The sequence below is a fragment of the Oryctolagus cuniculus genome, chromosome 11 (genome assembly GCF_964237555.1).
Source record: "Oryctolagus cuniculus chromosome 11, mOryCun1.1, whole genome shotgun sequence".
NCBI lineage: Eukaryota > Metazoa > Chordata > Mammalia > Lagomorpha > Leporidae > Oryctolagus > Oryctolagus cuniculus.
In genome coordinates, this window is record NC_091442.1 from 23,753,276 (window position 1) to 23,780,472 (window position 27,197).

General features: G+C 50.7%; 1 protein-coding gene and 1 long non-coding RNA gene across 4 annotated transcripts in view; one reads left to right on the forward strand and one right to left on the reverse strand.

Moving 5' to 3' along the window:
* The window catches only part of LOC103348190 (uncharacterized), a 56,388-nt gene extending 31,985 nt beyond the window's left edge, over window positions 1-24,403 (reverse strand). For 2 of the 3 annotated variants that reach the window (XR_011379944.1, XR_007919647.2), the window contains exon 1: window positions 297-14,109. This is a non-coding gene — a long non-coding RNA (uncharacterized lncRNA). Of the gene's footprint in view, window positions 1-296; window positions 14,110-24,225 lie in introns of those variants that run through there. The other variant, XR_007919648.2, reaches the window with a different exon arrangement.
* Window positions 24,404-24,549: 146 nt separating this feature from the next.
* The window catches only part of AHCY (adenosylhomocysteinase), a 19,576-nt gene continuing 16,928 nt past the window's right edge, over window positions 24,550-27,197 (forward strand). The window contains exon 1 of the mRNA XM_002710796.5: window positions 24,550-24,758. Within this exon, the coding sequence (XP_002710842.3) occupies window positions 24,731-24,758 (28 nt within the window). The 5' untranslated portion in view covers window positions 24,550-24,730. The remainder of the gene's footprint in view (window positions 24,759-27,197) is intronic.

Below are 27,197 nucleotides of genomic sequence, written 5' to 3' on the forward strand. Positions count from 1 at the left end.
TCTCTCTATATATATATATATATATTCAGGGCACACATCTAAAGGTCAATACCACTCAATATATCATTAGTCCACAGGTCATAACACACATCTAGGAGTAAGACGATCTCTAAAAAATATCCAGCAATAGTAGTAAGTATAAAGCATAAGAAGCATAATCAATCTAAACACTCATGGCTAAGGGCATAATATGAATGCTGCGGTCTCAAGGTTCGTATCATGGTCACAAACGTCAAAGTCCAGAGTCCAAGGTCTCCGTTACCACTCAGAGAGACAGACCTGGGACAGTCACTTACGGGCAGTGAATGCTCAGCACCCTGGGCAGTAGACTCGGAGTTCTAAGATGGACAGCGATGGTGAAGAGTTGGAGAAGTCACCGATGCTGTCACCCGGGGGATCGATGTCAGCTCCAGCAACAGCTGGGACTTCCAGGTGAGGTCGGATCCAGCGGGGTAGTGAGCGGAGTTTTGGCCAGTGAAGAGTCCTGCAGTTTCAGCAAGATGCAGTGGACCCACTTGGTCATCACTCACACTGAGCCATGGTCCCCGAGGGGATGCAGAGCAGTGGTGAGGTTTGCCTGGTTATCCCCTTCTGGGGTAGGTAGGCGGTGGGTGTGCTCTAGGGTGCCACCAATCACAGGCTCATCCTTGTTTGGGTGTCACCAACCACATGTTGGTGTTTGGGTGTAACCAATGATGTGCTGGGGGTCTTCTGGGTGTGGCCAATTGTGGTGCAGTAGTGTGGGTGAAGTAATGCAGTAGCCAGCTGGTTGGCTTCTTCTTATGATGTAATGTCCCCCAGTCCACATCAGGCCTCACCACCTGTGTGTTCTGACAGATGGTCTGGGCAGTTCCTGGTGCTTAGTGGCCTTAGCTTAAGTAACTCCATTTTGGTTTTGCCTTTTCTCTTTCTTTTTGGGTTAGTGGTGCTCTGTAACTCTTCTGGGACTCCTGTGGGATTCCCCACAGCCTGCCACAATTTAAGCTCTCAAAGTGTGGATCCAATACTTGACTTTGTATGTGTTTGGAAGTGCAGGGGTCTGATAAGGTTTTGTGCAACACTGCCAAGGGCAGATGGAGAGTTGCTCCCAGTTCTCACATATGGGGTGTGATAAGATGCATGTCACACTCAGGAAGGGAGGGGGGAACTGACTCCCAAACAAGAACATCAAGTAGCAAACCACGTGAGTGTTCACAAACATTTGGAAGCTACAGAGCACATGTGCTGACCCCTGGAACCTGGACTGTGATTTCACATGGAAAAAGGGTCCTTGCAGCTATGATTAACACAAGGATCTCAGGATGAGATCATTCTGGATTATCTAATCTGATAACAGGTGTCTTTATCAGAGATGCACAGAAGAGAGACACAGGGAGAAAGCCATGGGAAAAGGAAGGCAGAAGCAGTGAGTGTTTGGTCTAGCGGTTAAGATGCCCATGTGCCACACTGAAGTACCTGGTTGTGATTCCTGGCTCCAGCTCTCAGCTCTGCCTCCTGATTCTACTCTCTGCTAATGCAAATCCTGGGAGACAGCGATGATTGTTAGTAAAATGGCGCAGTCTTACCGAGGGCGTGATCTACACCCTGACACCATCCTAGGCTCTAGCCCCTGCTGCCATTGCTGGAAGCCAGGTGGCCACATGGCCCAACCACCAGTGTCAGCTCCACCCCCATCCTAATGGGATTTGCTGCTTCTACTTCCCTGCCTGCCCCTCATCCTGACCCCGGCCAAAGTTTTAGAAGGACCTGTTCCTGAATACGTGACTCTCTTTCTCTGGTCTCCTGATCTCTCTCTCTCTCTCTCTTGATCTTTATCTTATCTCGTCTCTCTCTCTCTTACATTCCTCTTCTCTTCTCTCTCTTTTCCTTCTTCGCCCCTTCCCTCTGGTCTGTCGGGTTTCCCCCAATAAACTCTTTCCCTCACTTTGGTGTTTGGTCTGTTTTGTGATGACCTTACAGTGATGGCCCAAGTAATTAACCTGTATTGAATTCCTAGCTCCCAGCTCCAGTCTGGCCTGGCCCTGGTTGTTCCAGGTATTTGGGGAATGAACCAGTGGATTGAAGCACTCTGTCTGTCTCTCAAATAAATAAAGAAAATTAAGGAAGAGATTGGAGTTATGCAGCCACAGGCCAAGGGCCTCCTGGAACCACCAGAAGCTGGCAGAGAAAATAAAAATTCTTCTTCAGATCCTTCAGAGGGGAATAGCCCTGCCAACATCTTGGTCTTGGACGTCTGACCTCCAGGATGTGAGAAAATGAATTTCTGTTGTTTTGAGCTATCAGTAATGACCAGGGTGGTTTCTCGAGGCCCTAGGAGCACGGGAGGGAAGCAGAGAAGGAGCAGGAAAGGTAGGAGGGTCGCCCTCCCCCGCAAGAGCTCCGGGTCACGGCTCCTGGCAGATCCATGACCTAACTTCCTCCCCTCTGCCTCAGCTCATGGCACTGCCCCTTCACCAGCCTCCTTGTCTCCTGCAATGAACCAGGCATATTCCCACCCTGGATCTTGGTCCCTGTGGTTCTCTCTGCCTAACGTCTCCCACAGACACCCATGCGCGCTCTGTGCTCTGCCTCCCTGGCCTCCTCTACAGCGTCTCCCACTTCCCAAGTCACTCCCCCTCCCTTTGTTTTTCTTCACTCACCGCCATGGTCACTGGTCATTGTCCCTCCCGGCAGGTAAGGCTCCCTTCACAGCACGCAGCTCCTCCAGGACAGGAGGCTCTGCTCGAAGTCCCCGGCTTCGGCACGGTGCCTCTCTCCTAGTGGCTACTCAACAGACGTCTGTTGAGTGGAAAAACAGACTGGCTGCTAACAGCAAGGGGGTGTGGAGGAAGGCCAAGTGTGGAACTGCCATCCAAACTGAAGGGGCAACTGTGTGTGGGAAGCAGTCAGCCCTAACGGGGTTCCTGGTTCCCAGGCCAAGTGCGGTCATGAACTTCAGCGAAAGTCTGTTTTGATGCCCCTGGCCTGGGCTTGCCTTATCTTTCCAGACAGTCATCATGTCCAGGGGTCAGTTGATCGGAACATCCCTGGAATGCTCTGAAAGTGTTAACTTGCTCCTCCATTTCCTCATTTGTTGAGAGCACCAGGCATAAACAAAGACCTCTGGGAAAATACAAACCCTCAGGAGTACCTGCACATGGACTCTAACCGATGTGCTTGGCCATACCCACAGCCTTTATGTCCCCGTTGCTCTGTCTGCTCACACCCGGTCCTAACTGTGCACACTTGAAGCCTCGGACATCTCACTCCCCATGTTCCCACACGCACACACCCACAGCCCTGCCTGTGTCTCACGCGTGCAGACTCTTGCCAGTTCCATTCCACCCACACTGACAGCATCCACTCACTCACTGCCTCAGCTCGGCTCCTGTGGCAGGTGCGCATGGACCCGCCTGCACACACATCTCCGAAAACTCCCCCAGTCTTCATCACATTCCTACAAACTGGCAATAGCCAGGGGTAATGAGCCACACTGGCCAGAGCTTAGTATGATGACCTGTCTCAACCCCAGTGACACCCCCTGAGCCTTGGGCATGTGTCAGGTGCCCTGCACTTTGGGCCTTTGTGTTGTCTGAGCCTTACAGCCATCCCATGAAGCAGCTGTTACCATCAGCTCCATTTACAGAAGAGGAAGCTGAGACTCGGACATGCAGTGGCAGTTCTCGGATCTGAACCCAGGAATCTGACTCCAGAGCTCACCCCTGCCCTGATGTGGCACAGCGTACGTTTCAAACATGGTCACAACTCTCCCCTCCCTCGTGCTCTCCTGGAATCTTGTCAGCCCCTCAGCAAGAGGTGGTCTATGGTGGCAGTGGTGCCATACAACCTCCAACACTAGACCACGAAAGGTGACAGAACTTGTACCGGCGTCTTAGGGCACTCACCCTTGGACCCTGCTACCAGGCCGCACAGAGAAGCCAGATGTCATCTCCCACTGACAGCCCCAACCCCGATCCCAGCTGATGGCACCCACTGGCAGACAGGCGAGTGAGGGAACCTTCCAGATGGCCCCAGCCCAGCCACCATCTGACTGTAGCGACACCAGACCCAGAGTGAGAACTGCTGAGCTGAGTCCAACCAACCCCCAAACCCAAAAGATAATAATAATAATAATAAGTGATTGCTATTGTTTCACACCACACTATGGCTTAGTTTGTTAGGCAGCAATGGATAACTAATGCCAGGGGAGACAGTTACCCAGAGTCAGCCTCAGACCACCACAAGGAGGTGACACCAAGCTCTGTCCTCCGGGGCCCTACGCCTCCACCCCCAAAGGCCAGGATCGCAGAACACAGCCCCATCACTCGCTCCTTCCCACAAACGGCCGTCAGTGCAGCAGCTTCCCTACACGGGCTGAGCTTGGCGAGCCCCCGACGCTCAGCTACCTCTGACCGCTCTCTTAGGCAAGTGCTCATCCCTCCTCTTCTGTAAAACGCGTGGTGATCCCGGCCCTGACCAGTCCCAGCGTGGCTGTGAGGACCCGTCCTGGATGCCCGAGGTTAAGGGGCTACTGTCAGAGCTTGTAGTTCAGGATCCAGCTGGGCAACAGGCAACCCACAACGTCCCCACAAGGCCTCTGAGGATCACGGTGTGCAGCTTTCTCTATGACAGAAGGGGAAGCTGTGGTACTGCAGGTGCAGTCCCGGCACCCACCAAGTACCTGGAATACGAGAGAGGGGAGAAGTGAGAAAAGGAAACCAGGCAGAGCTGGACACGATCCAGGCTTCTCTCACTACTTCTGTCTGAGAAACTGCACCCATGCCCTCTTCCTGTTTTTACTTACTTACTTACTTATTTGAAAGGCAGAGTTACAGAGGGAGAGAGAGGGAGAGAGGGAGAGATGGAGAGACAGAGAGAGAAAGAGAGCCTCCATCTCTTGGTTCACTTTCCAAACAGCCATAGTGGCCATGCCTCAGACTGAACTCCATCTGGATGTCCCACATTGGTGGCAAGGACCCAAGGACTTGGGTCATCCTCAGCTGCCTTCCCAGGTGCATTAGCAGGGAGCCGTATTGGAAACAGAGCAGCCAGAACCCAAATTGGTGCTCTCTGGGGATGCCGCCATCACAGGTGGCAGCTTAATCCTCTGTACCACAACACTAGCCCCCCTCTTCATTTTTTGAAAAATAAATTATCTATGTTCATTTTATTTATTTTTTAATTATTTTTAATTTTTTTTTATTTTTTGACAGGCAGAGTGGACAGTGAGAGAGAGAGAGACAGAGAGAAAGGTCTTCCTTTGCCGTTGGTTCACCCTTCAATGGCCGCCGCGGCTGGCGCGCTGCGGCCGGCGCACCGCGCTGATCCGATGGCAGGAGCCAGGAGCCAGGTGCTTCTCCTGGTCTCCCATGGGGTGCAGGGCCCAAGCACCTGGGCCATCCTCCACTGCACTCCCTGGCCATAGCAGAGAGCTGGCCTGAAAGAGGGGCAACCGGGACAGAATCCGGCACCCCGACCGGGACTAGAACCTGGTGTGCCGGTGCTGCAAGGCGGAGGATTAGCCTAGTGAGCCGCGGCGCCAGCTATGTTCATTTTATTTGAAAGGCAGTGAGGAGACAGACAGAGACCTTGTGTCCTCTGGTTCGCTCCCTAAAAGGCAGTAGTCTAGCAGCTACTCCGTGTCTCCCATGTGGGTGACAGGGACCCACGCAGCTGCCTCCCAGGATGTGCACTGACGGAAAGCTGGATTGGATGTGGAGACAGGACTTGAACCCAGGCCCTGTGATGTGGGATGTGGGTGTCTCAAGCCACACCTTAACCCCCGAGCCAGAGGCCGGTCCCCACGCCTGCCCTCTTTCTTTCCGTTCGTCCGGTTCCCTGTCTCTTTCGGCCTGAGAACCAACTATGTATTCCTGATGCTTAGGACGCCAGGAGAGCTGATTCGCCTCCCTAGAGACCCACCCGCACACCCAAGAGGGCGTCCTTAGGTCATTTCCTCATGCATGCTTAAAAGGAAACGCGTTGCACATTAAACCACAGCTTGCCAGGAGGATTCATTCCCTGGGAGGCTTTGGAGGCCTTGGGGTGGGGGTGGGGAATGACCGCCCGGACAAGTCTCGTTGCTGTCCCTGCACTTCTCGGAGGGAGGACGAGGGAAACTGAGGCACTAGAGTCACCAGGATCAGGCGTCCACCCCGCTTGCCTCCTCCATCGTCTCCCAGGGACATTAGATTCCTAGGGCTACTGAACTTCAGACAACAGAAATGTATCCTGTCCGCAGGCTGGAGGCCAGAAGCCCAAGGTCAAGGCATCAGGAAGGGCTGGCTCCTCATGGAGGGAGGATCTGTGCCCACTTCTCTCCTGGCTCCTGGTGACCGCCAGAAGTCCTCGGCGAGCCTTGCAGTGCAGCTCCCGTCTGTCCCCGTCCTTACGCAGCCTCCTCTGCGCCAGTCTTCTCCCCTTCCCTTTTGAGGACACCTGACACTGGACTCAGGGCCCACCCTACACCAGGATGGTCTCATCTCAAATCCCTCAAGTGCACTGTATCCACAAAGGCCCTTTTTCCAAATAAGGTCCCATCCGGACTCCCAGTGGAGTGGCCGTCAGCAGCGGCCGTGGTCCCGCAGCAGCCCCTGCCTCTGGCCAGGGAGGTTCAACCCCATCAGAGGGACAGCCATGAGCAAGAGGTGACGGCTGAGAAAAGGGGGCAGGGAGGTCCATCAGAACCCACACGGGATTCAGGAAGTCCTGCAATGTGGGGACATCTAGCCTGGGGGGGGGGGGGGCAAGCACCTCTGTGGGTGCCGGGCAAATGAGAACACCAATCAATGCTTATTGACTGGACCTGGGCCATTAAGAAAACTGTGTCAGTTGGCTCAACTGAAGTGGCTAGGGCTGGGGACATATGTAGGCGTGGGGAGCTCACTCACCGTCTACAGAGGGCAGCCAACCACGTAGGCCCAGTTGCTGGGTCTTCTGACAATGTTTTTTGAAAGAAGCTGGGCATATGGATTTCCAAGTGAACTCATCTAATGTCTAGCGCGTTCTGTCCTGCAGAACCTTGACTAGGCAGCTGTCCTGGGCCACGCCTGAGCGCGCCTGTTGTGATGCACAGAGGCTCACGATTTGCTTGCTGCCTTGCAGGAGTTAACAACCTTCTGAGCTTTCAGTCCACAGAGATGAATTTAGAGGGATGTGCAGTACATGCTACAAAGCTGTCTGCCGAAGTCAAAACAAACTGTGCGGGCCCTAAGGGCAAACCTAGCTTCCCTGGGAGTTCCTTGGAAAAATGGCTTTCTTTTGTGGCACTGGACAAAGGAGGCCCCAGGCACTTAGATATTATTAGTTTTTTAAAATTTTATTTATTTGAAAGGGAGAGAGAGAGAATACCTCCCATCTACTGACTCATTCCCCTAATAGTTGCAATGGTTGGGGCTGAACCAGGCCAAAGCCAGGAGCCAGGAGCCAGGAGCCAGGAGCCAGGAGCTTCCTCCAGGTCTCCCATATGGGTGCCAGGGGACCAAGCACTTGGGCCATCTTCTGCTGCTTTTGCAGGTGCATTAGCAGGGAGCTGGTCTGGAAGAGAAAAAACTGGGACTCCAACAGGCACTCCTATGGGATGCCAGCACTGCAGGCAGCGGCTTAACTCAGTGAGCCAACGCAGGCTCCTGGACGGGATATAAGGGGAGTGATGCTGTGTGGTGCCCCTGTCAGCACCCCTGCAGCGCTGGGGGAGAGAGTGTGTGAGGAGCAGAGCAGAAGTGAGCACACTCTCAGCACAGGGCCCTGGGGCTGTAAGCCTATAGCCTGGAGCCAGGGTTCAGATCCTGCCTCTGCAGCTGACCAGCTCAGCCGTCCGAGCCTGTTCTACCTACCTACGTGATGCAGTTCATCGCTGTGTCTGCCCCGTAGCGTTGTGGAGGGGTTAGATGGAGTACCGCACCCAAAGTGCCCAACGTTCGCTGTTTCTCCCCACTCTTTGATCTGTCGTGACTCTGCCGACGTGGGCTCTGCTTCTCTGCCTGGCTCATCTGAAGATCCGGGTGGGTACCTCCTCCTCTGGGAGGTCCCGGAGCCCCCGGGCCTGGTGAGTCAGCCCCTCCCTGCACGGAAGCTCTGCCCAGACCTGCCTGGGCATTGACAAGCTGTGTGGTCACTGGGGGGCCTTTCTCCCTGCCAGGCGAGGAAGTTCCTTTAGGGCAAGGGCCAGGTCTGAGTCATGTGCTCCCCTGGCAGGAAGCAAAGTTTGTAGACTGAATGGAAGGGAAGTGGGGGGGGGGGTGTCAAAAAACGGCACAGCTTGGCCGGCCCCACGGCTCACTAGGCTAATCCTCCGCCTGTGGCGCCGGCACCCCGGATTTTAGTCCCAGTTGGGCGCCGGATTCTGTCCCGGTTGCTCCTCTTCCAGGCCAGCTCTCTGCTCTGGCCCGGGAGGGCAGTGGAGGATGGCCCAAGTGCTTGGGCCCTGCACCCGCATGGGAGACCAGGAGGAAACACCTGGCTCCTGGCTTTGGACTGGCAACAGCACCGACTGTAGTGGCCACTTGGGGGGTGAACCAACAGAAAAAGGAAGACCTTTCTCTCTGTCTCTCTCTTTCACTGTCTAACTCTGCCTGTCAATAAATAAATTAATTAATTAAAAAAACAAACAAACAAAAAACCGGCACAGCTCATTAGCTGAACCTCAGGCTCCTCGCTGGCAGTCACAGCACAGGCCCATGTTAGAGGCCAGGCCTTGCTAACACGCACAGTGGGAAAGGTGAATGTGTGTGCGTGACTATGGATGCACAGGGTGCGTGAGTAGAACATGTATGTGTGGGGGTGTTTTTGGTGGTGTGCAAGCATACGTATTTGTGTATTTGGGGGATGTGAACAAATGTGCATGTGGGGGGGCGGTTAGCATCTGTATTTGTGTGTGTTCACCACATGGAACCCCAGGTCTTATCTCTTTTCTCTTCTGTCTTTGCACTCTCAAATGAGTGTGCAAGGTGTGTGGGGGCGGGGAGTATGATGGGAGGCAGCGGAGCACAATCGTTACGGCAGCGATTTTGGAGTCAGAGAGCATTGGTGCTTCCTGACTGTGAGTGAATGGACACCTCTAGGCCTGGTGGTGGGGAGGGCACTGTGGCATAGGGGCTAAGCCTCCACTTGCAGCGCCAGCATCCTGTATGGGCAGTGGTTAGAGTCCTGGCTGCTCTGCTTCCCATGCAGCTCCCTGCTAACGAGCCTGGGAGAGCAGTAGAAAATGGCCCAAGTCCCTGGACTCTCGTCACCCACATAGGAGACTTCCATGAAGCTCCTGGCTCCTGGCTTTGGCCTGGCCCAGCTCTGACTGTTGCAGCCATTTGGGGAATGACCCAGTAGATGGAAGATCTTTATGTCTGTCTGTCTGTCTCTCTCTCTCTAACTCTGTCTTTCAAATAAATAAAATAAATCTCTAAAAAAAAAATGAAAGCTCTCCCCCCGACCGCTGCAAGCCGCCAACAAGGACACGAGTAGAGTGTGCAGCCGGGCAGGACCAGCTCTCAGGGACAGGGCGTGCAGGTGCGTGTGGAGCTCACGGACGACATGAGCCGCCTCGTGAGGAAGGGCGATGTGCACACTCTGGAGTCAGAGCCGGAGGCTTGCAGGCTGCACTGATGCCGCCAGCGGGTTCCCAGATGTCCCGTTGACTCGGCTCATTGTTAAAGCATTTGTATTGTGCGGGGGAAGAAAAGTAAATAAAATATTTTAAAAACCTGTAGGCCTCAGTTTTTTCATCTGCAAGATGGGTATCCCTGCAAAATTTACCTTCTAGGGAATTTAGAAAGAACTCAGAATATGGGTGGAGCACAGGCCGTGTTCAGTAAATGCTGGTCAGGGGCATTATTCTGAGCGACACTGTGGGCACTGAGTGGCAGCTTCCCCAGGTGGAGGCCCACAGACAAGTCAAAGCCCACTCACTCGCAGGGTCTGCCCAGCATCGCTGCGCCTCATTTCATTCTGCAACGGGAGGGAGGGAGCAGTAACTGCAAGGAGCTGGAGGGTGGCAGGCTGACGCCAAAGCTGGGAGCAGAGTGCCCTCTCCTGGCAGAGTGGGGTAGTGACTCCTATCAGGACTCGTTCTCAGCAAAGGGCAGAGGGGAAGTGGGTGGGCACCCTCACGGCTCCCAGTAGAAACCGCTTTTCTCCCTTTGTCAGTGACCCTCAGATCTCACCCCTCACTGGGTCTGCAACCGCACCCCCCCCCCCCGCTGCCGCTGTCCCCACTCCAGGCAAGTTCCAACAGCACCTGGCGTTCACTTTGCATTGCTCTGTGGCATTGTCACCAAGGAAGTGAAGGGGGTGGCAGCATCCTGACCCCGTGATTCCTAAAGTCTCTTGCCCAATCTCCCAGCAAATGTGAGAATGAAGTGGGAAGACTACTGTGGGAAGTGACCCCAGAGATTATCAGCTCCATGGAGCCAGGTCCCAGCATCAGCAGGGGACATCAGAGACCTGGGGAACCCCTGCCCCCTGCCCCCTGCCCCAGGGACAGACAGCACTCTGGGTTGAAGCCAAGAGACAGCAGCCATCACAGTGGGGTCCCAGGGAAGGTGTCTGGGAATACTAACTCATCCCACAAACATCACGTACATTCTGTGTGCCAGGAACTGAACTGGACGTAGGGATACAGCTGGTGACAAAACCACATTCCTGATCCTCTTGGAAGAAGTGGTACAGGCACATAATCAGACAGCTTCGAGAACATGAAATTATACCTAAGACACACATAAGCAGACCCTCACCCTCAGCACACTTACATACACCCATTCTACAGGTAGAAAGACTGAGGCTCAGATAGGGCCTGTGGCTAGTGAAGAATATTCTCATACATCCTGAGCCTGGAAAGCTCCATCAAAGGCGGAAGCTTGCAGGGGTGGAAGTCGGCAGCTCCTGGGACCCCTCTGCTGCCACTACCCATCACCAAGGCCCCAGCAGTCGGAGAAGAGAAGGACTGAGCGAGGCAGAAGAGTGCGGGCCTGGGGTCTCTAAAAGGTACCTCCCAGGGGAGACTCCAGGGCACATCGTGAGGGCCACGTGTGAGAGGGCCAGTACGTGGTGGGTGGAGGGCAGAGACACCTGGATGGGGTGGAGTGGCAGGTGGGTCTCCCCAGGGCTGCAGAATCCCGCCCCTCTCCATCAGCAAGCGTCCTCAGCCGCGGGGACCCATTCCCCAGCCATGAAGTCTTCCAATTACTCCAAGGGAGCAACTGGGGATGCGGGTGTGGGCAGCCTGGAGAGCCCCGTGGCCAATGGGCAGGCTTCTGCTCTCTCCACCCCACCCCGCCCCTCGGAGCCCTGGCGTCTTGTGTCAGCTAAAGCAAACAGGGCAAGGGCAGGTGCAAAGGGCAGGAGCAGGGTCCACACGGACAACCTCTGGCTAGGGTCTCAGGGGTCTCCTGCAGCCTGCCCAGAAGCATCATCAGAGCCTGCACTTGGAGGGGTTATTTGCCCCCTGGGTTTTCAGCGAGAGGATGAGAGGACCCCCAGGAAGTATTGTTAGAAGTTTCTCCTATATCCGGCCTAAGACATTTTTGTTTGTGTTATAGGCAAATACCTGTCTATGTGTTCTTTTTTTCTCTTTTAAGCAAATAATAGCATACTAGATTCACTGTTCCTGCACCTGACTTTCCCCCTCCATTTAACATTATATCTTGAAGATGGTTCCGCGTAATACACATCTCCTTTCTAAAAATGGCTGCCTCCGTATTGCACTGTGTGGGCCGTTGCAGTATTTATTTAGCAGGTTTCCTACTGAAGGACATTTAGAGTGTTTCCCATCTCCTGCTCTTAACGTCATCGCACACACGCGTGCGTACATCTTTGATAAATTCCTGGAAGTGGAACTGCTTGGCCAAAGGCTGTGTGAGTTTGTGATCTTGTTAGCTATTACCACAGTACTGCTTATGCCAGTTGTACCGACGCACAATCCCCAAAGCAATGTTTGAGGGGCCTGTCCAGCCTCACCAGCAGAGTGTGTTTTTAAATTGGTAACCACCTGACAATAAACTTCAAAAGAAAACCTGAATTTTCCCTTCCCCTAAATCACACAGGGAGCCTGAACTGCCATCCCTACCCTGCACCCTTTACCCTCTGTGTTTCTCTTATTGCTTCATTTCTGTTATACAATGATAAAAGGTTCCATCCAGCAAGAAGACACAGTGATCCAATAGCATTGTGAATTATGCGAAGCAAAAGCTGCAGGTTAGAAAGTAGACAAATCCACAATTTCACTCAGAAACTTCCACGACCTTCTCAACGACCGGCAGAACAACCGGGGAGAAAAATCCACACCGATGTAGAGGCAGGATCTGGACCGATTCCCTGTGAGGAGAGATGCCTTCCCCACACAGCAGAGTACAGGTGAGTCCCCGTGCTCAAGGACCATAACATAGACCACATCCCGGTCGCAAGACAAACCCCCACCAGCTGGACAGCGTGTTCTCAGCGTGTTCACAATGGAATAAAACTAAAAATCAATAACCGAAAGGTAACAGGAAAATCTGACACACTTCAAAATAGCCCATCAGTGAAAGAGAAAGTCTTAAGGGAGAAAAAAAAAAATCTATGGAACTAAATGAAAAAGCAAATACAATATAATTAAAATTGGTGTTAACAGACCACTGAGAGCAAAATGTATAGCACTCACTGCATATATTGGAAAAGAAGTCTCAACAATCTAAGCTGCATCTCAAGAACATAGAAAATCAGCACAAAAAAACTTACAGCAAGTAGAAGGAAGGAAGCACTAAAGACAAGAGCAGAAATCAAAGAAGTTGAAAAATACAGAGACATTCACTGAAATTCAAAGCGCCAGTTCTTTGAAAACATATAGGAAAATTGATAGAGGAAAGAAAAAGACACAAATTGCCAATATACAAATTAAACAGGGTATCACCTGCAGTCCCTATAGACACCAAGACAACAGTCAGGAAACACGACAGCTCCACTCACACAAATCCGACAACCTCTACAAAATGGACAAATTGGGAAAAATACAATCTACAACTCGTCCAATATGAGACAGAAAGTTTGAATAGTTCTGTAACTATTAAGGAATTTTATTTTGTAATTTATTTTTTAAATTAATTAATTTATTTGAAAGGCAGAGTCACAGAGAGGCAGAGGCAGAGAGAAAGGTCTTCTATCCGCTGGTTCATTCCCCAAATGGCCACAATGGCCGGAGCTGGGCCGGTTCAAAGCCAGGAGCTTCTTTCAGGTCTCCCATGTGGGTGCAGGGGCCCAAGCACTTGGGCTGTCTTCCATTGCTTTCCCAGGCACATTAGCAGAGAGCTGGATCAAAAGTGGAGCACTCGGGACTCCAACTGGCACCCATATGGGATGCCGGCACTGCAGGCGGCGACTTTACTCACTACACCACAGTGCTGGCCCCTATTTCATAATTTAAAAACTCCCAGGGGCTGGCGTTGTGGAGTAGCAGGTAAAGTGGCCGCCTGTGATGCCAGCATCCCATATGAGTGCTGGTTCGAGTCCTGGCTGCTCCACTTCCAATCCAGCTCCTTGCTAACACGCCTGGGAAAGCAGCAGAAGATGGCCCAACTGCTTGGGTCTCTGCACCCACTTGGGAGACCCAGAATCCTGGTTCCTGGCTTCAGATCAGCCCAGCTCCGCTGTTCTGGCCATCTGGGGAGTGAACCAGCAATGGAAGACTGTAATTCTGCCTTTCAAATAAATAAATAAATCTTTTTTTTAAAAATGAGTCTAAAGAAGAACAACAACATGAAATCAATTGAGATCATAAAAAGTTATGTTATGAGCAGGTACTTACTGTAGCAGCTAAGATGATCATCCCAAATCAGTGTCCCCCTCTCTGGCTTTAAATAAATAAAACTTTTGAACAAGTATATGACAACTCAATACTTGTTGGTGATTAAGAAAAAAAAAAAGCAACATGCAGTAAAATACAGAGGAATGTTCTTAAGTTAACAACAAGCATCTGCTGGACCAGCGCTGATCGGGTAAAGCCACCACCTGCGATGCTGGCCTCCCATACGGGTGCGGGATTGAGTCCCGGCTCCTCCACTTCTGATGCAGCTCTCTGCTACTGAGCCTGGGAACACAGACGGCCCAGGTGTTTGGGCCCCTGTCACCCCTGTGGGAGACCTGGAACAACTTCCAGATTCTTTCTTTCACTCTGCTTTTCAAATAAATAAATAAATAAATCTTAAAAAAAAAAAAAAAGGAAAACAGACCTACTTCTGTTAATAAGTGACATAACGGTTACATAGAAAATTCCAAAGAATAAATATAAAAATCAAAACAAAATTTCTAGAATGGCTGAGTTCAAGAAGCATAACCTATCAGTAAGGCACAAGAGAAACATGCACAAATTAATTCTATTTTAGGTGCTAGCAATGAACACATGAACACCAAAGAAAAAACACAACATTATCCATAATCTCTGAAAGAGGGAAAAGAAAGCAATACTAACAAATCTCACCAAACACGTGCAGAACGTGTATGCTGAAAACTACAGAAACGATGACAATCCAAGAAGATATAAATGGAGTAACACACATATACTGTTATGAGGTGGAAGACTCAACAAAGTAAAGATACCAATTCTCCTCGAATTGATACACAATTTAATGTAATTCCTACCCAAATCCCACAGGATGTCTTTATAAATATAGACAAGATAATTCTAAAATGTGTAATTAAAGACAAGGAACTAAAATAGCTCAAAAATTTTTGAAAAAGAATACAGTGGTCAAATCAATCTATCAAATGTCAACACATTATATAGTTACAGCAATCAAGAACATGTGTTATGGGACCTGGCGCTGTGACATAGTGTACAATGCCACAGCCTGTGATGCCAGCATCCCATATGGGTGCCGGTTTAAGTCCCAGCTGCTCTACTTCCGATCCAGCTCTCTGCTGTGGCCTGGAAAGCAATAGAAGATGGCCCAAGTCCTTGGGCACCTGCGCCTGGGAGGAGCTTCTGGCTCCTGGCTTCAGATCAGCCCAGCTCCTGCCATTGCAGCCATTTGCGAAGTGAACTGGTGGATGGAAAACTTCTCTCTCTTTGCCTCTGCCTCTCTGTAACTCTGCCTGTCAAATAAATATTTTTTAAAAATGTATGTATGTGTGTGTGTGTGTGTGTGTGTATATATATATATATATGTATTCATAAAGGCAGAGTGACAGAAACAGGGAGAGAGAGAGATCAATTGATCTTCCACCCATGGTTTATTCCACAAACGGCCACAACAGCCAGGGTTGGGACAAGCAGAAAGCCTTGAGCCAAGAAGTCCATCAGGTTCCCCACATGGGTGTCAGGGGCACAAGCACTTGGCCCATCTTCTACTACCTTCCCAGGGGCATTGGCAGGGAGCTGGATTGCAAATGGAGCAGCCAGGACTTGAACTGGCGCTCTGATAAAGGATGGTTTAACCTGTTAAGCTACAACGCTGCCCTGTACTAAACTGACTTTTGATCAAAGTACAAAAGTAATGCAGTGGCAGAAAGATAACCTTTTCAACAAATGGTGCTGGCACAGCTGGACACTCATCAGCAAAAAAGTGAACTTCAAATTAAACTGTATACTTTATACAAAAATTCATTCAACATGGATCATGGCCTTAAAGATAAAACTATAAAACTTCTGGAAAACACCATAGGATAGACTCTTTCAGATCTAGGACTAGGCAGAGAGTTCTTAGACTTGACACCAAAAGCATGAGCTATAAAAGCGAAGATTGACAAATGAGTAGTATACCAAAATTAAAAACTTGCTCTGTGAAAGATCTTGTTAAGAGGATAAAAAGATAGGAGGGAGAGAAAATATTTGCCAAGCCACATATATGATGCGTAACCTAGGATACATAAAGAACTCACAATTCAATAGTAAAAAACAAACAATCCAATCAGAAAATGGACAAAAGAGATGAATAGACATCTGACCATGAGATGATACAAATATCAAGTAAACACATGAAACAAAGTTCACCATGAAAACCCATCAGGAAAATGAGAATTAAAGTCATATTACAATTCACCTATCTGAATGGCTGTAAGAAAAAAAAAAAAAAGGATGACAAGACCAAATGCTGGCAAAGATGTGGAGAAAGTGGATGCCGCAGACATTGCTGGAGTGCGTGCAAACAGCACAGCCCTTTAGGGACACAGCTTGGTAGCTTCTTCTCATAAAACTAAATATGCAATCACCAAACAGCCCAACAATTGCACTACTGAGCATTTATCCCTGAAAACTGATGTTCACATAAAAACCTGTTCACAAACATTTATCTGAAATAGAAACAACCCAGATGTCTCTTAATGGGTGAGTGGTTAAACAAATCGGTGCATTTGTATCATGAAATACTGTCTTACTCAACAATAAAAAGGAATGAACTCGTGGGAAATGCAACAACCTGGACGACTCTCCAGAGAAGCGTGCTGAGGGCTCGCAGCCAAGCCCAAGAGCATACAGAGTGTATGATTTCATTTCTATAGCATTCCTGAAATGTACCCACAGAATGCTAACTACAGGGCTTAAGGAGGGTTTGGAGTAGGAGAGGGGTGAGCGTGGCTATAAAAGGGGGCACAGGGGATCCTTGTGGCGATGGAAAGTTCTCTATCTTGACTCTATCACCGTCAATATCCTGTGATATTACACTGCAGTCTTGCCAGATATCACCATGTTAGGATAAAAAGCGAGTAGAGGAGCAGGCGCTTAGCTCGCTGTGGGGACGCCTGCATCCCGCATTGGAGTTTCTGGGTTCAATTCCCAATTCCAACTCGTGACTCCAGCTTCCTGCTAGTGCAAACCCTGGGCAGCAGCGGTGATAGCTCAAGTCATTGAGCTCCTTCATCCACGTGAGAATCCTGGATTGTGTTCCTGGCTCCGAGCTTCGGTCTTGGCCCAGCCCCAGCTGTTGTGGGCACTGGGGAGTGGCCCAGCAGCGAGAGAAACACTCTCTCTCTAATAAATAAATAAAACAAAAATAGAAGGTCTAATATTTTCCTATTACATCTCAGGGGATGGTCTTGAGACCATGCAGCAAGTGGGTGCCTCACTTTACAGACCACAACTTTAGGCTATAGGAAGCCAATGTATAATTTTAAGCAGGAGGACAATATGGGTGTATTTGTGTGTGTGTGTGTTTGACAGGCAGAGTGGACAGTGAGAGAGACAGAGAGAAAAGTCTTCCTTTTGCCGTTGGTTCACCCTCCAATGGCCGCCGTGCTGATCCGATGGCAGGAGCCAGGTACTTCTCCTGGTCTCCCATGGGGTGCAGGGCCCAAGGACTTAGGCCATCCTCCACTGCCTTCCCTGGCCACAGCAGAGAGCTGGCCTGGAAGAGGGGCAACCGGGACAGAATCCGGCGCCCTGACCGGGACTAGAACCTCCGCAAGGCGGAGGATTAGCCTAGTGAGCCGCAGCACCGGCTGTATTTGTGTTTTTAAAAGATGCTCTGGCTATGAGGTTGGGATTGGATGGAGCACCATTAGCATGCACACCTGGAGATGAGTGAGGAGCCTCACGCATGATCTATGTAGGAGATGCCTTAGGGTAGAGAGGGGTGGATGGGTTTGAGAGCTCTTCTGATGATAAAAAGGGCACTGAGTGGAGGGAGGTACCAGTTGTCAGAGGCCATGGAACAAGATAAGGGAGTCTGGGGCTGTCTCTTCTGTCTATCAGCATACTAGACGTCTAGCCAGTGCAGTAAAGCCAGGAGTAACCCAAGGTGTCAAGATTGGAAGGCAGATGGCACAGATGAGAGGACTGTGTACACATTTATACAAAAGGATTTATGGGCAAGTCAGAGAGAACTCTGCCAAATAGATCTACTCAAAGAATACATTTCTGTATAGCTGCCACAACACAGAAAAACGAAAATTTAAAAAGATAAATTTATTGTACCCCCACATTGATAACAGCTTAACTCACAATAGCTAAGATACGAAATCAACCCAGATGTCCGTCAGCTGACGACTGGATGAGGAAACTGTGGTACACACATGATGGATACCACTCAGCCATAAAAACGAAGGAAGTCCTGTCCCTCACAACAACATGGATGCAACGGGAGACAATTATACCGAGTGAAATAAGCGTTAGTCCCAAAAAAGAGAAAATCCTAGGTTTTCCTTGATTTGTGGTAATAATATAGAGTACAAACAAACGTAATGTATATGAGTGAAATTGACATCTTGATATTTACGACTGTTTATAGCCCGTGTCTATACTATTGAGGAACAGTGGTTTTCAACTTACAACTTCTTGAATTCTTTATTTAGTGGCAGTTTAAGCTGGTGCTTACAAAGGAAATTGAGGGGCTGGCGCTGTGGTGTGGGTAAAACCACCGCCTGTGGTGCCAGAATCCCATATGGGCATGGGTTTGAGCCCTGGTGCTCCACTTCCAATCTCTCTGCTATGGCCTGGGAAAGCAGTAGAAGATAGTCCAAGTCCTTGGGCCCCTGCAACTGCGTGGCTCCTGGGTCCTGGCTTCAGATTGGCTCAGCTTTGGCCATTGCAGCCATTTGGGGAGTGAACCAGTGGATGGAAGACCTCTCTCTCTGCCTCTGCTTCTCTGTAACTCTGTCTTTCAAATAAATAAATAAATCTTAAAAAAAAAAAAAAAAGGGAAATTGAAAGTATGTCATGGGGCCGGGGCCGGTGCTGTGGCACAGTGGGTTAACGCCCTGGCCTGAAGCGCCGGCATCCCATATGGGTGCCAGTTCGAGTCCCGGCTGTTCCTCTTCCAATCCAGTTCTATGCTATGGCCTGGGAAAGCAGTAGAAGATGGCTCAAGTGCTTGGGCCCCTGCACCCACGTGGGAGACCCAGAAGAGGTTCCTGGCTCCTGGCTTCAGAACGGCGCAGTTCCGGCCGTTGCAGCTGATTGGGGAGTGAACCAGCGGATGGAAGACCTCTCTCTCTCTCTCTCTCTCTCTCTCTCTCTCTCTCCTCTCTCTGTGTAACTCTGACTTTCAAATAAATAATCTTAAAAAAAAAGTATGACATAATAAAAATTAAAAGGAAAATAAGAAAGGGAGGAGGAGTGAGGGAGGATTTGGTGGGAAGCATTATGATGCTCTTAAAACTGTATATATGAGTTGGCCAGCGCCGCGGCTCACTAGGCTAATCCTCTGCCTGTGGCGCCGGCACCCCGGGTTCTAGTCCCGGTTGGGGCACCGGCTTCTGTCCTGGTTGCCCCTCTTCCAGTCCAGCTCTCTGCTGTGGCCCGGGAGTACAGTGGAGGATGGCCCAAGTGCTTGGAGCCTGCACCCATGTGGGAGATCAGAAGCACCTGGCTTCTGGCTTCGGATCAGCGCGGTGTGCCGGACGCAGCGTGCCAGCCGCAGCGGCCATTGGAGGGTGAACCAATGGTAAAGGAAGACCTTTTCCTCTGTCTCTCTCTCTCTCTCTCTCTCTCACTGTCCACATTGCCTGTCCAAAAAAAAAAAAAAAAAAAAGAAAAAGAAAAAGAAAAAAAAGAAAGAAAGAAAAAGAAAAAGAAATAAAAGAAAGTTATTGCAAAAATTAAAGGAAAAAAAGAAAGGAAAGAAGGAAGAGGCTTGAGGGAGGGAGGAAAGGAGGTAAGTATGGTTATCTTTTTAGAACTGTATTTGTGAATACATGAAATATGTTACCTTTATATTAATAAAAATTTTAAAAAGAAAATAACAATAAAGAAGAAAAAAGATAAAATATAAAGCACAAAATCACCTAGAACCGAATCTAACAAAATATATCCTGGCTCTTTATGAGGAAAAATATATATGCTATTGAAATATATTAAAGAAGGTCCACATACGTGGAGAAGAAAACACCTATACTCAGGCTAACGGGTTAGAGTGTTCAGTGACGGGGCCGGCAGGGGTGCAGCAGGTTAAGCCGTGGCCTGTGATGTTGGCATCTCTCCTTGCAGTGCTGGTTTGAGTCCCAGCTGCTTCATTTCCAATCCAGCTCCCTGATAATGTGCTTGGGAAAGCAGCACAAGACGGCCCAAGTACTTGAGCCCTTGCCACCCAGTGTGGGAGAGCTGGACGGAGTTCCTGGATCTTGGCTTCAGTTTGGCCCAACCCCAGCCGTTGCGACCATTTGGGGAGTCAACCAGCAGATGGAAGATCTCTCTCTTTCTCTTTGTTATTACTTTCCAAATAAATAAACCTTTAAAAAGCAAAACAAAAAGAATATTCAGTGACTTAAGAGAGAGATTCTCCTGCAAATTAACTTGCAGACTAATAGAATTTCAGTAAAAAGCCCTGAAATCTTTCTTCCTCTAGAATTTGACAAAGTGATTTAAAAATTATCTGGCTGTGTAAACGTCTAAGACAGCCGACACTGTTGAAGAAGAGCAAGGTGAGGGGGACGTCCGTTTCCAAGATTTATCACAGAGCTCTAACAATTCCGACAGTGCTGGGTTGGCGTGGACTAAAGCACCATACTAGAGAGAGCGGAAACAGAGTGTTTGGGGCCACTCAGCCTGTGACAGGACAGCACTTCAGGTCACGCACTCTGCATGAGGTACTGTTGGGACAATTGCTAATCTGCATGGGAAAAAAGTGATATAACACATCACAAACACATGTGAATTATATAAGTTTGGGACAATATTGTAAGGGAAGTTCTTTATGATCTTTAGATACAAACTTTCTAAAACAACTAAAAATCCAGTATCTCTAAAGGAAAAGACTGACAAATTTGACTACATTAAAATTAAGAAATTCTGGGTCCAACACTGTGGCAAAGTGGGTTAAACCTCTGCGGCGCCAGTATCCCATATGGGCACTGGTTCGAGTCTCAGCTGTTCCACTTCTGATCCAGGTCCCTGCTAATATCCCTGGGAAAGCAGAGGAAGATAGCTCAAGTCCTTGGGTGCCTGCACCCATGTGGGAGACCTGGCTCCTGGCTTCAGCCTGGCCCAGCGCTGGCTGTTGCAGCCATCTGGGGAGTGAACCAGTGGATGGAAGATCTCTATTTCCCCCTTTCTCTAATTTTGACTTATAAATAAATAAAATTTTTTTAAAAAAATTAAGAAATTCTATTCATTTAAAAAGAACAGAGAGGGTGAAAAGACAAACCACAAACCTGGAGATGATGTATAATTAGTAAGACACTACTATGTAGAACATGTAAAGAATTCCTATTTGAAAATGAAAAAGAAAATAATGATTTTAATTTTTTTAAAAATTTATTCATTCATTTGAAAGGTAAAGTTACAGAGAGAAAGAGATCTTCCATCTACTGGTTCACTCCCCAAATGGCTGCAACAGCCAGAGCTGGCCGGGTCTAAGGACAGGAGCCAGGAGCTTCCTCTGGGTCTCCCACGTGGGTGCAGGAGTCCAAGCACTGGGGCCATCCTCTGCTGCGTTCCCAGGGACATCTGCAGGAAGCTGGATTGGAAGTGGAGTGGCCAGGAATCAGATCAGCACCGCTACACCACAGTGCCAGCCCCCTCATTTTTAACTGGGAAAAGACATGAATGGAACTTTTGCACAGAGACGCCCAGATGGATTGCAACATCTGAACTGATTCTCAATCTCTTTATTAGTCAAAAAAAAATGCAGATCAATACCACAATGGATACCAATTCACAGTTGGGCAAAAAATAAAACTTTAGCAATATGAAACTGGATCCCCGTCATCCACCTGGGAGTCCTGGATTGTGTTCCCAGATCCCTGCTTTGGCCCTGGCCTGTCCCCAAGGGCAAGCCTTGCTGTTGCAGGCATCTGGAGAGTGAACCAGTACATGGTATCGTGCACTCTGTTTCTTTGCTTCTCAAATTAAAAAGAAAAAAGAAATCATGGAAAACTTGAAGCAAAAGATAACGCACAATTTCCACGAAATTTTTGAAGATCCTCTGTGTGAGTGTTGTGAGGATGCTAGACTCCTGTTTGTGGTACCAAGAAACTGGAAAAACTCAATGTCCACCAATAATAAGTAAATTGTAAAGAAAAATGCACTGTAATACATTCATTCAAAGTATTGTACCAAATTGAAAAGAAATGAGCCACAGCTACAGCAGCTACGCAAACGGCTCTCAAAAATCAGTCTTGGGGCCCGTGCCGTGGCTCACTTGGTTAATCCTCCACCTGTGGCACCGGCATCCCATATGGGCGCCGGTTCTAGTCCTGGCTGCTCCTCTTCAGATCCAGCTCCCTGCTGATGGCCTGGGAAAGCAATGGAAGATGGTCCAAGTGCATAGACCCCTGCACCCACGTGGAAGACCTGGAAGAAGCCCCTGGCCTCTGGCTTTGGCCTGACCCAGCCTAGACCGTTAAAGCCATTTGGGTAGTGAACCAGTGGATGGAAGATCTCTCTCTCTCTCTCTGCCTCTCCTTCTCTGTACCTCTTTCAAATAAATCAATAGATCTTTAAAAGAAAAAAGAATTTATACAGTATAAATTTCATTCATCAAAAGCAAAAAACAGTCAAAATGAAAGCTGTATTGTTTAGGGATAGTCACAGAGGAAGTAAATTCATAAAGGAATAAAAAGTAGTGGCCGGTGCCGCAGCTCAATAGGCTAATCCTCTGCCTGCGGCACTGGCACACCGGGTTCTAGTCCCGGTCGGGGCGCCGGATTCTGTCCCAGTTGCCCCTCTTCCAGGCCAGCTCTCTGCTGTGGCCAGGGAGTGCAGTGGAGGATGGCCCAAGTGCTTGGGCCCTGCACCCCATGGGAGACCAGGAGAAGCACCTGGCTCCTGCCATCGGATCAGCGTGCTGCGCCGGCCACAGTGTGTCGGCCGCGGCAGCCATTGGAGGGTGAACCAACAGCAAAAGGAAGACCTTTCTCTCTGTCTCTCTCTCTCACTGTCCACTCTGCCTGTCAAAAAAATAAAAAATAGGCCGGCGCCGCGGCTCACTAGGCTAATCCTCCACCTTGTGGCGCCAGCACACCGGGTTCTAGTCCCGGTCAGGGCGCCGGATTCTGTCCCGGTTGCCCCTCTTCCAGGCCAGCTCTCTGCTGTGGCCAGGGAGTACAGTGGAGGATGGCCCAGGTACTTGGGCCCGGCACCCCATGGGAGACCAGGAAAAGCACCTGGCTCCTGCCTTCGGATCAGCGTGATGCGTTGGCTGCAGCGTGCCAGCCGTGGTGACCATTGGAGGGTGAACCAACGGCAAAGGAAGACCTTCCTCTCTGTCTCTCTCTCTCACTGTCCACTCTGCCTGTCAAAAAATAAAAATAAAATAAAATAAAATAAAATAAAATAAAAAGTAGTGCTGACGACAAAAATTCCCAGCAGGTTCCCTGATGACCTCAGCTGGAGCAGTTTCAGTGGAGACTGGGGGCCGAGGCTACACAGCTGAGGGCCAAACTGGAGATGGGAAAGTGCACACTCAGGGTGGGGACAAAAGTTTGAGAAGCAGAGGGAGGAGATGGGGGTGAAAGTGGGAAGAGTGGGCATGGGGCTGAGAGAAATTAAAGGGCTTCAGGTGGCCAATTAAAACCCCCCAAGAGGCTGGCGCTGTGGCTCACTAGGCTAATCCTCCGCCTAGCGGCACCAGCACACTGGGTTCTAGTCCGGTCGGGGCGCCAGATTCTGTCCCAGTTGCCCCTCTTCCAGGCCAGCTCTCTGCTGTGGCCAGGGAGTGCAGTGGAGGATGGCCCAAGTGCTTGGGCCCTGCACCCCATGGGAGACCAGGAGAAGTACCTGGCTCCTGCCTTCAGATCAGCGCAGCGCACCAGCCATAGCAGCCATCTTGGGGTGAACCAACGGAAAAGGAAAACCTTTCTCTCTCTCTCACTGTCCACTCTACCTATCAAAAACAAAAACAAAAACAAAAACCCAAGAGAGACTTTTCACTCCACGAGTTGGACAACAGCTTGTCAGACAATGAGAGGTAACAGAGATGTGGCCGAGCCCGCGCTCTCAGGCACTGCCTGTGACAAAGCCACCGTGGAAAGCAGCATGTAGGAAAAGCTAAGGATGCACCATCGGCCCAGAAACTCCACCCCGGGGTACACTCGGGCCCCGGAGAAACCCACTCACGGGCGTGAGAAGACAAGGGCAGCATGTTCATGGCTCCATCTATGCAAGAGCGACACACCACACAGCCTGAACGTCAGCCAGATAGAACAAATAAATCATGGTATGGAGACACCGAAGTACTGTAGGCAGCAAATACAAACATGCGCAAATTATATGCATGACTCTTAGGAACATAATGCTCAGAGAAAAGCAAGCAGCACAAAGCTAACTGTGGTAGGTACCACACATAAAGGTTTTAAACACATAAGCCTATGAATTGTTTTAATGTATAAAGAAATGCATGCACATGTACTTACTCTCAGGGTGGTGATTGCGTGCGGCAGGGGAGATCTGGGGTGTGCCACATCCGTGGCATACTGTGGCTCTGTCTAAAATCTGTGGGGGAGGTATCATTCCGCCCATTTTACAGGTGGGGAAATCGAAGCTCGAGAAAGGGAACTGGCTGGAAGTTCAGTTCCTCCTGATTTTGGCCCTGGAATCAGAGGCAGAATAAATGAAAGGAACAATGGCCAGGTGTCCCTTGGGGAAGCCGAGCCGAAGGTCGATCGATAGCACTGGACAAAATTCAGAGTCCGGAGCAGGGATCGAAGTTCACTCTGGCCACGCCCCCGTGCGTGGGCCCCGCCCCTCGGGCTCAGCCTCAGCGGGACTCATGAATATGCAAAACGAGGAAGATATTTAAAGGCGCCGGCGCCACGCGCAGATTCCTGCCCCGCGCCGCCAGCCCAGTGCCTGATTTCTGCTCTAGGCCTGATCCCCTTTTCGCCCGTGTCCATCACCGCGTGCAGCAACACCGCCAGAATGTCTGACAAACTGCCCTACAAAGTCGGTGAGTTCCTGGATTTGTGGTCAGCCGCAGTTACCCTGCGCCGGCCGGGACTTCTCCTGGGCGGCGGCTACGGGGCCAGCCCGGGGTTTGTTGTGGGTGGCGGCCTCAGGGCCGACCCAAGGTGCCCAGGACCCCTTGGAATCGCAGGCTCGGCGCATTTCTGGCCGCGCGAGGCCGCCTGGGGGTTGGAGTTATCGCGTCGCGGCGAGCTGGTCGTTTGAGGCGGCCGCGGACTACAAGTCCCGGCGTGCCCCGCGACGCCCCGTACCTCCGCGCGGGCTGCGGAGCCGCGAACTGGCGGCATGGTCGCCGGGAGGCGGCGGGGGCGGGGTGGGAAAACCACCTGGCAGTGGTCTGGGACTGCGGGCACCTGCTGGAATGCGCCGGTGCCGCGGATCGAGCCTGCTCGACCTGGCCGGTCCCTGGACAAGAGCCCACCCGTTTCCTGGCCTCCTGCAGGGAAGGCGAGGGCGCTGGAGCTCCGAAGTGCGTGTGGAGGGGAGGCCTGGCCAGCGAGCCGACCCTGGCAGGGGTCCACACACGGGGAACTTTAGGCTACTCAGTCTGTGCCGTTCCTCCACCCAGGCGACAGGGACAGGCATGCAGGGAGTCAAAGAAAGTTTCGAGTCGTTAGAAAAGTCCTTCCTGGATTGTAGTGACGGTTAACGTTTGCTGAGCGTTTAACTGTGGGACTGGCACTACCTTCTAGGCTTATTCTAGAGTAACTCAGTTTGTTCTCAGAGCTCTCTGGGGTGGGGACTAATCTGCTTTTACAATGAGGATTCTGGGACATGGGAGTAAAGTGCAAACAGTTAAAGCCGGAGGTGGTGGAGCAGGATTCGAACCCAAGCCATCCAGACCTCTTAGGTGTGCCCTTTTCACCTTAAGCACGGACTTGAGAAGTTTTTGCACCAAAATAAACTTATTTGCATTCAGTTTTCCAAGGACTTTTTGAAGTCTCCTTATAGGAGTATACACCCGGGAACAGCCCTACTGAGCTCTCAGCAAAATCCTGTTCGGCTAGCTAGCGGCTGCCCGGCCAAAGGCGTGAGATATTTATGGAGCACGTGCAGCGGGCCTGAAGAATGATCCTTATAGAGGCGGACAGGCGCCTGTGATGCAAAGGAAGAAACGCCCTGAACGGAAGTAACTTGGAAAGGTTCTGTTAAAATGCTGTTCACCCAGTGTGGGGGATGGAACTGAACCCAGAGAGGTCAAGTCAAGGTCACATTAGTGACAGAACTGGAAGGGGGACTTGTCTTCGTGTGGAGAGAGATGGGTGGGTAAGGGTGCGGGCAGTGGAGTGTGGCTGGAGGTGAGGCGAGAGAGCTTGGCTGAGTAGGGACAGAGGAAGGACGCCTTTGGGTGGAGGAGGGCTTGCCATGTGCCAGACCCCGTCTTGTGGTGGCATCTTTTTTTTTTTTTTTTTTTTTTGACAGGCAGAGTTAGACAGTGAGGGAGAGAGACAGAGAGAAAGGTCTTCCTTCCGTTGGTTCACCCCCCAAATGGCTGCTATGGCCAGCGCGCTGTGCTGATCTGAAGCCAGGAGCCAGGTGCTTCCTCCTGGTCTCTCCCACGCGGGTGCAGGGCCCAAGCACTTGGGCCATCCTCCACTGCACTCCCTGGCCACAGCAGAGAGCTGGCCTGGAAGAGGGGCAACCGGGACAGAATCCGGCGCCCCGACTGGGACTAGAACCCAGTGTGCCGGTGCCGCTAAGTGGAGGATTAGCCTAGTGAGCCGCGGCGCCGGCCGTGGTGGCATCTTTAATCTCAGAGCACAAAGCAAGCTTTGCCCTGATGCCCTCACTGTACAGATGAAGAAACTGCAGTACAGAGAGAGCCTTGGGGTTCCTGTTGGCTTGTCCTGGACAGGTGTACCTATGACTTCTCAAAGTCCTTTTCCCCTGGGCACCAAGAGCCCCAGGGCTTGAAGTGCCAGCCCGTCCTGAGGGTCCCTCGGCAGACTCTGGTCGCACAGCTGCCACGCGGGTATTGCAGGAGTTATTTTTAGCTGGAGGGACAGATGTTGGTAGAGGAGGTGGAGCTTCCCAGGACAAAACAGAACCCGCTGTCCGCTGCCGCCTGGCCGCGTCTGGGAGGGTCGTGAGAGGGTCTGAGCCCTGGAGCAGCCTGGCTGTCAGCCCCTTCTCTGCCGTTCGCTGGCCGGGGCCGCAGGAACACACTTCGGGCCCTTTCCTCGCTGCTGAGTGCTGGGAGTTGGACTGGGCACAGACTTGTTTTGTTTTCCGCTTCTCTGTCTGGCGCCAGCTCCTTTCGTGAATGTTCTGTCATTCAGTTCTAACATGCAGTTTCCCGTAGGGTCAGTGTGCATTTTCCAGGCCCTTCTCTGTGCCAGGCCCTACTGGGCGCTGGGGATACAAAGGTGACCCACGGACGAGAGTGGAACAGACGTGCATACAAATGTTATGTTGTTCCTCA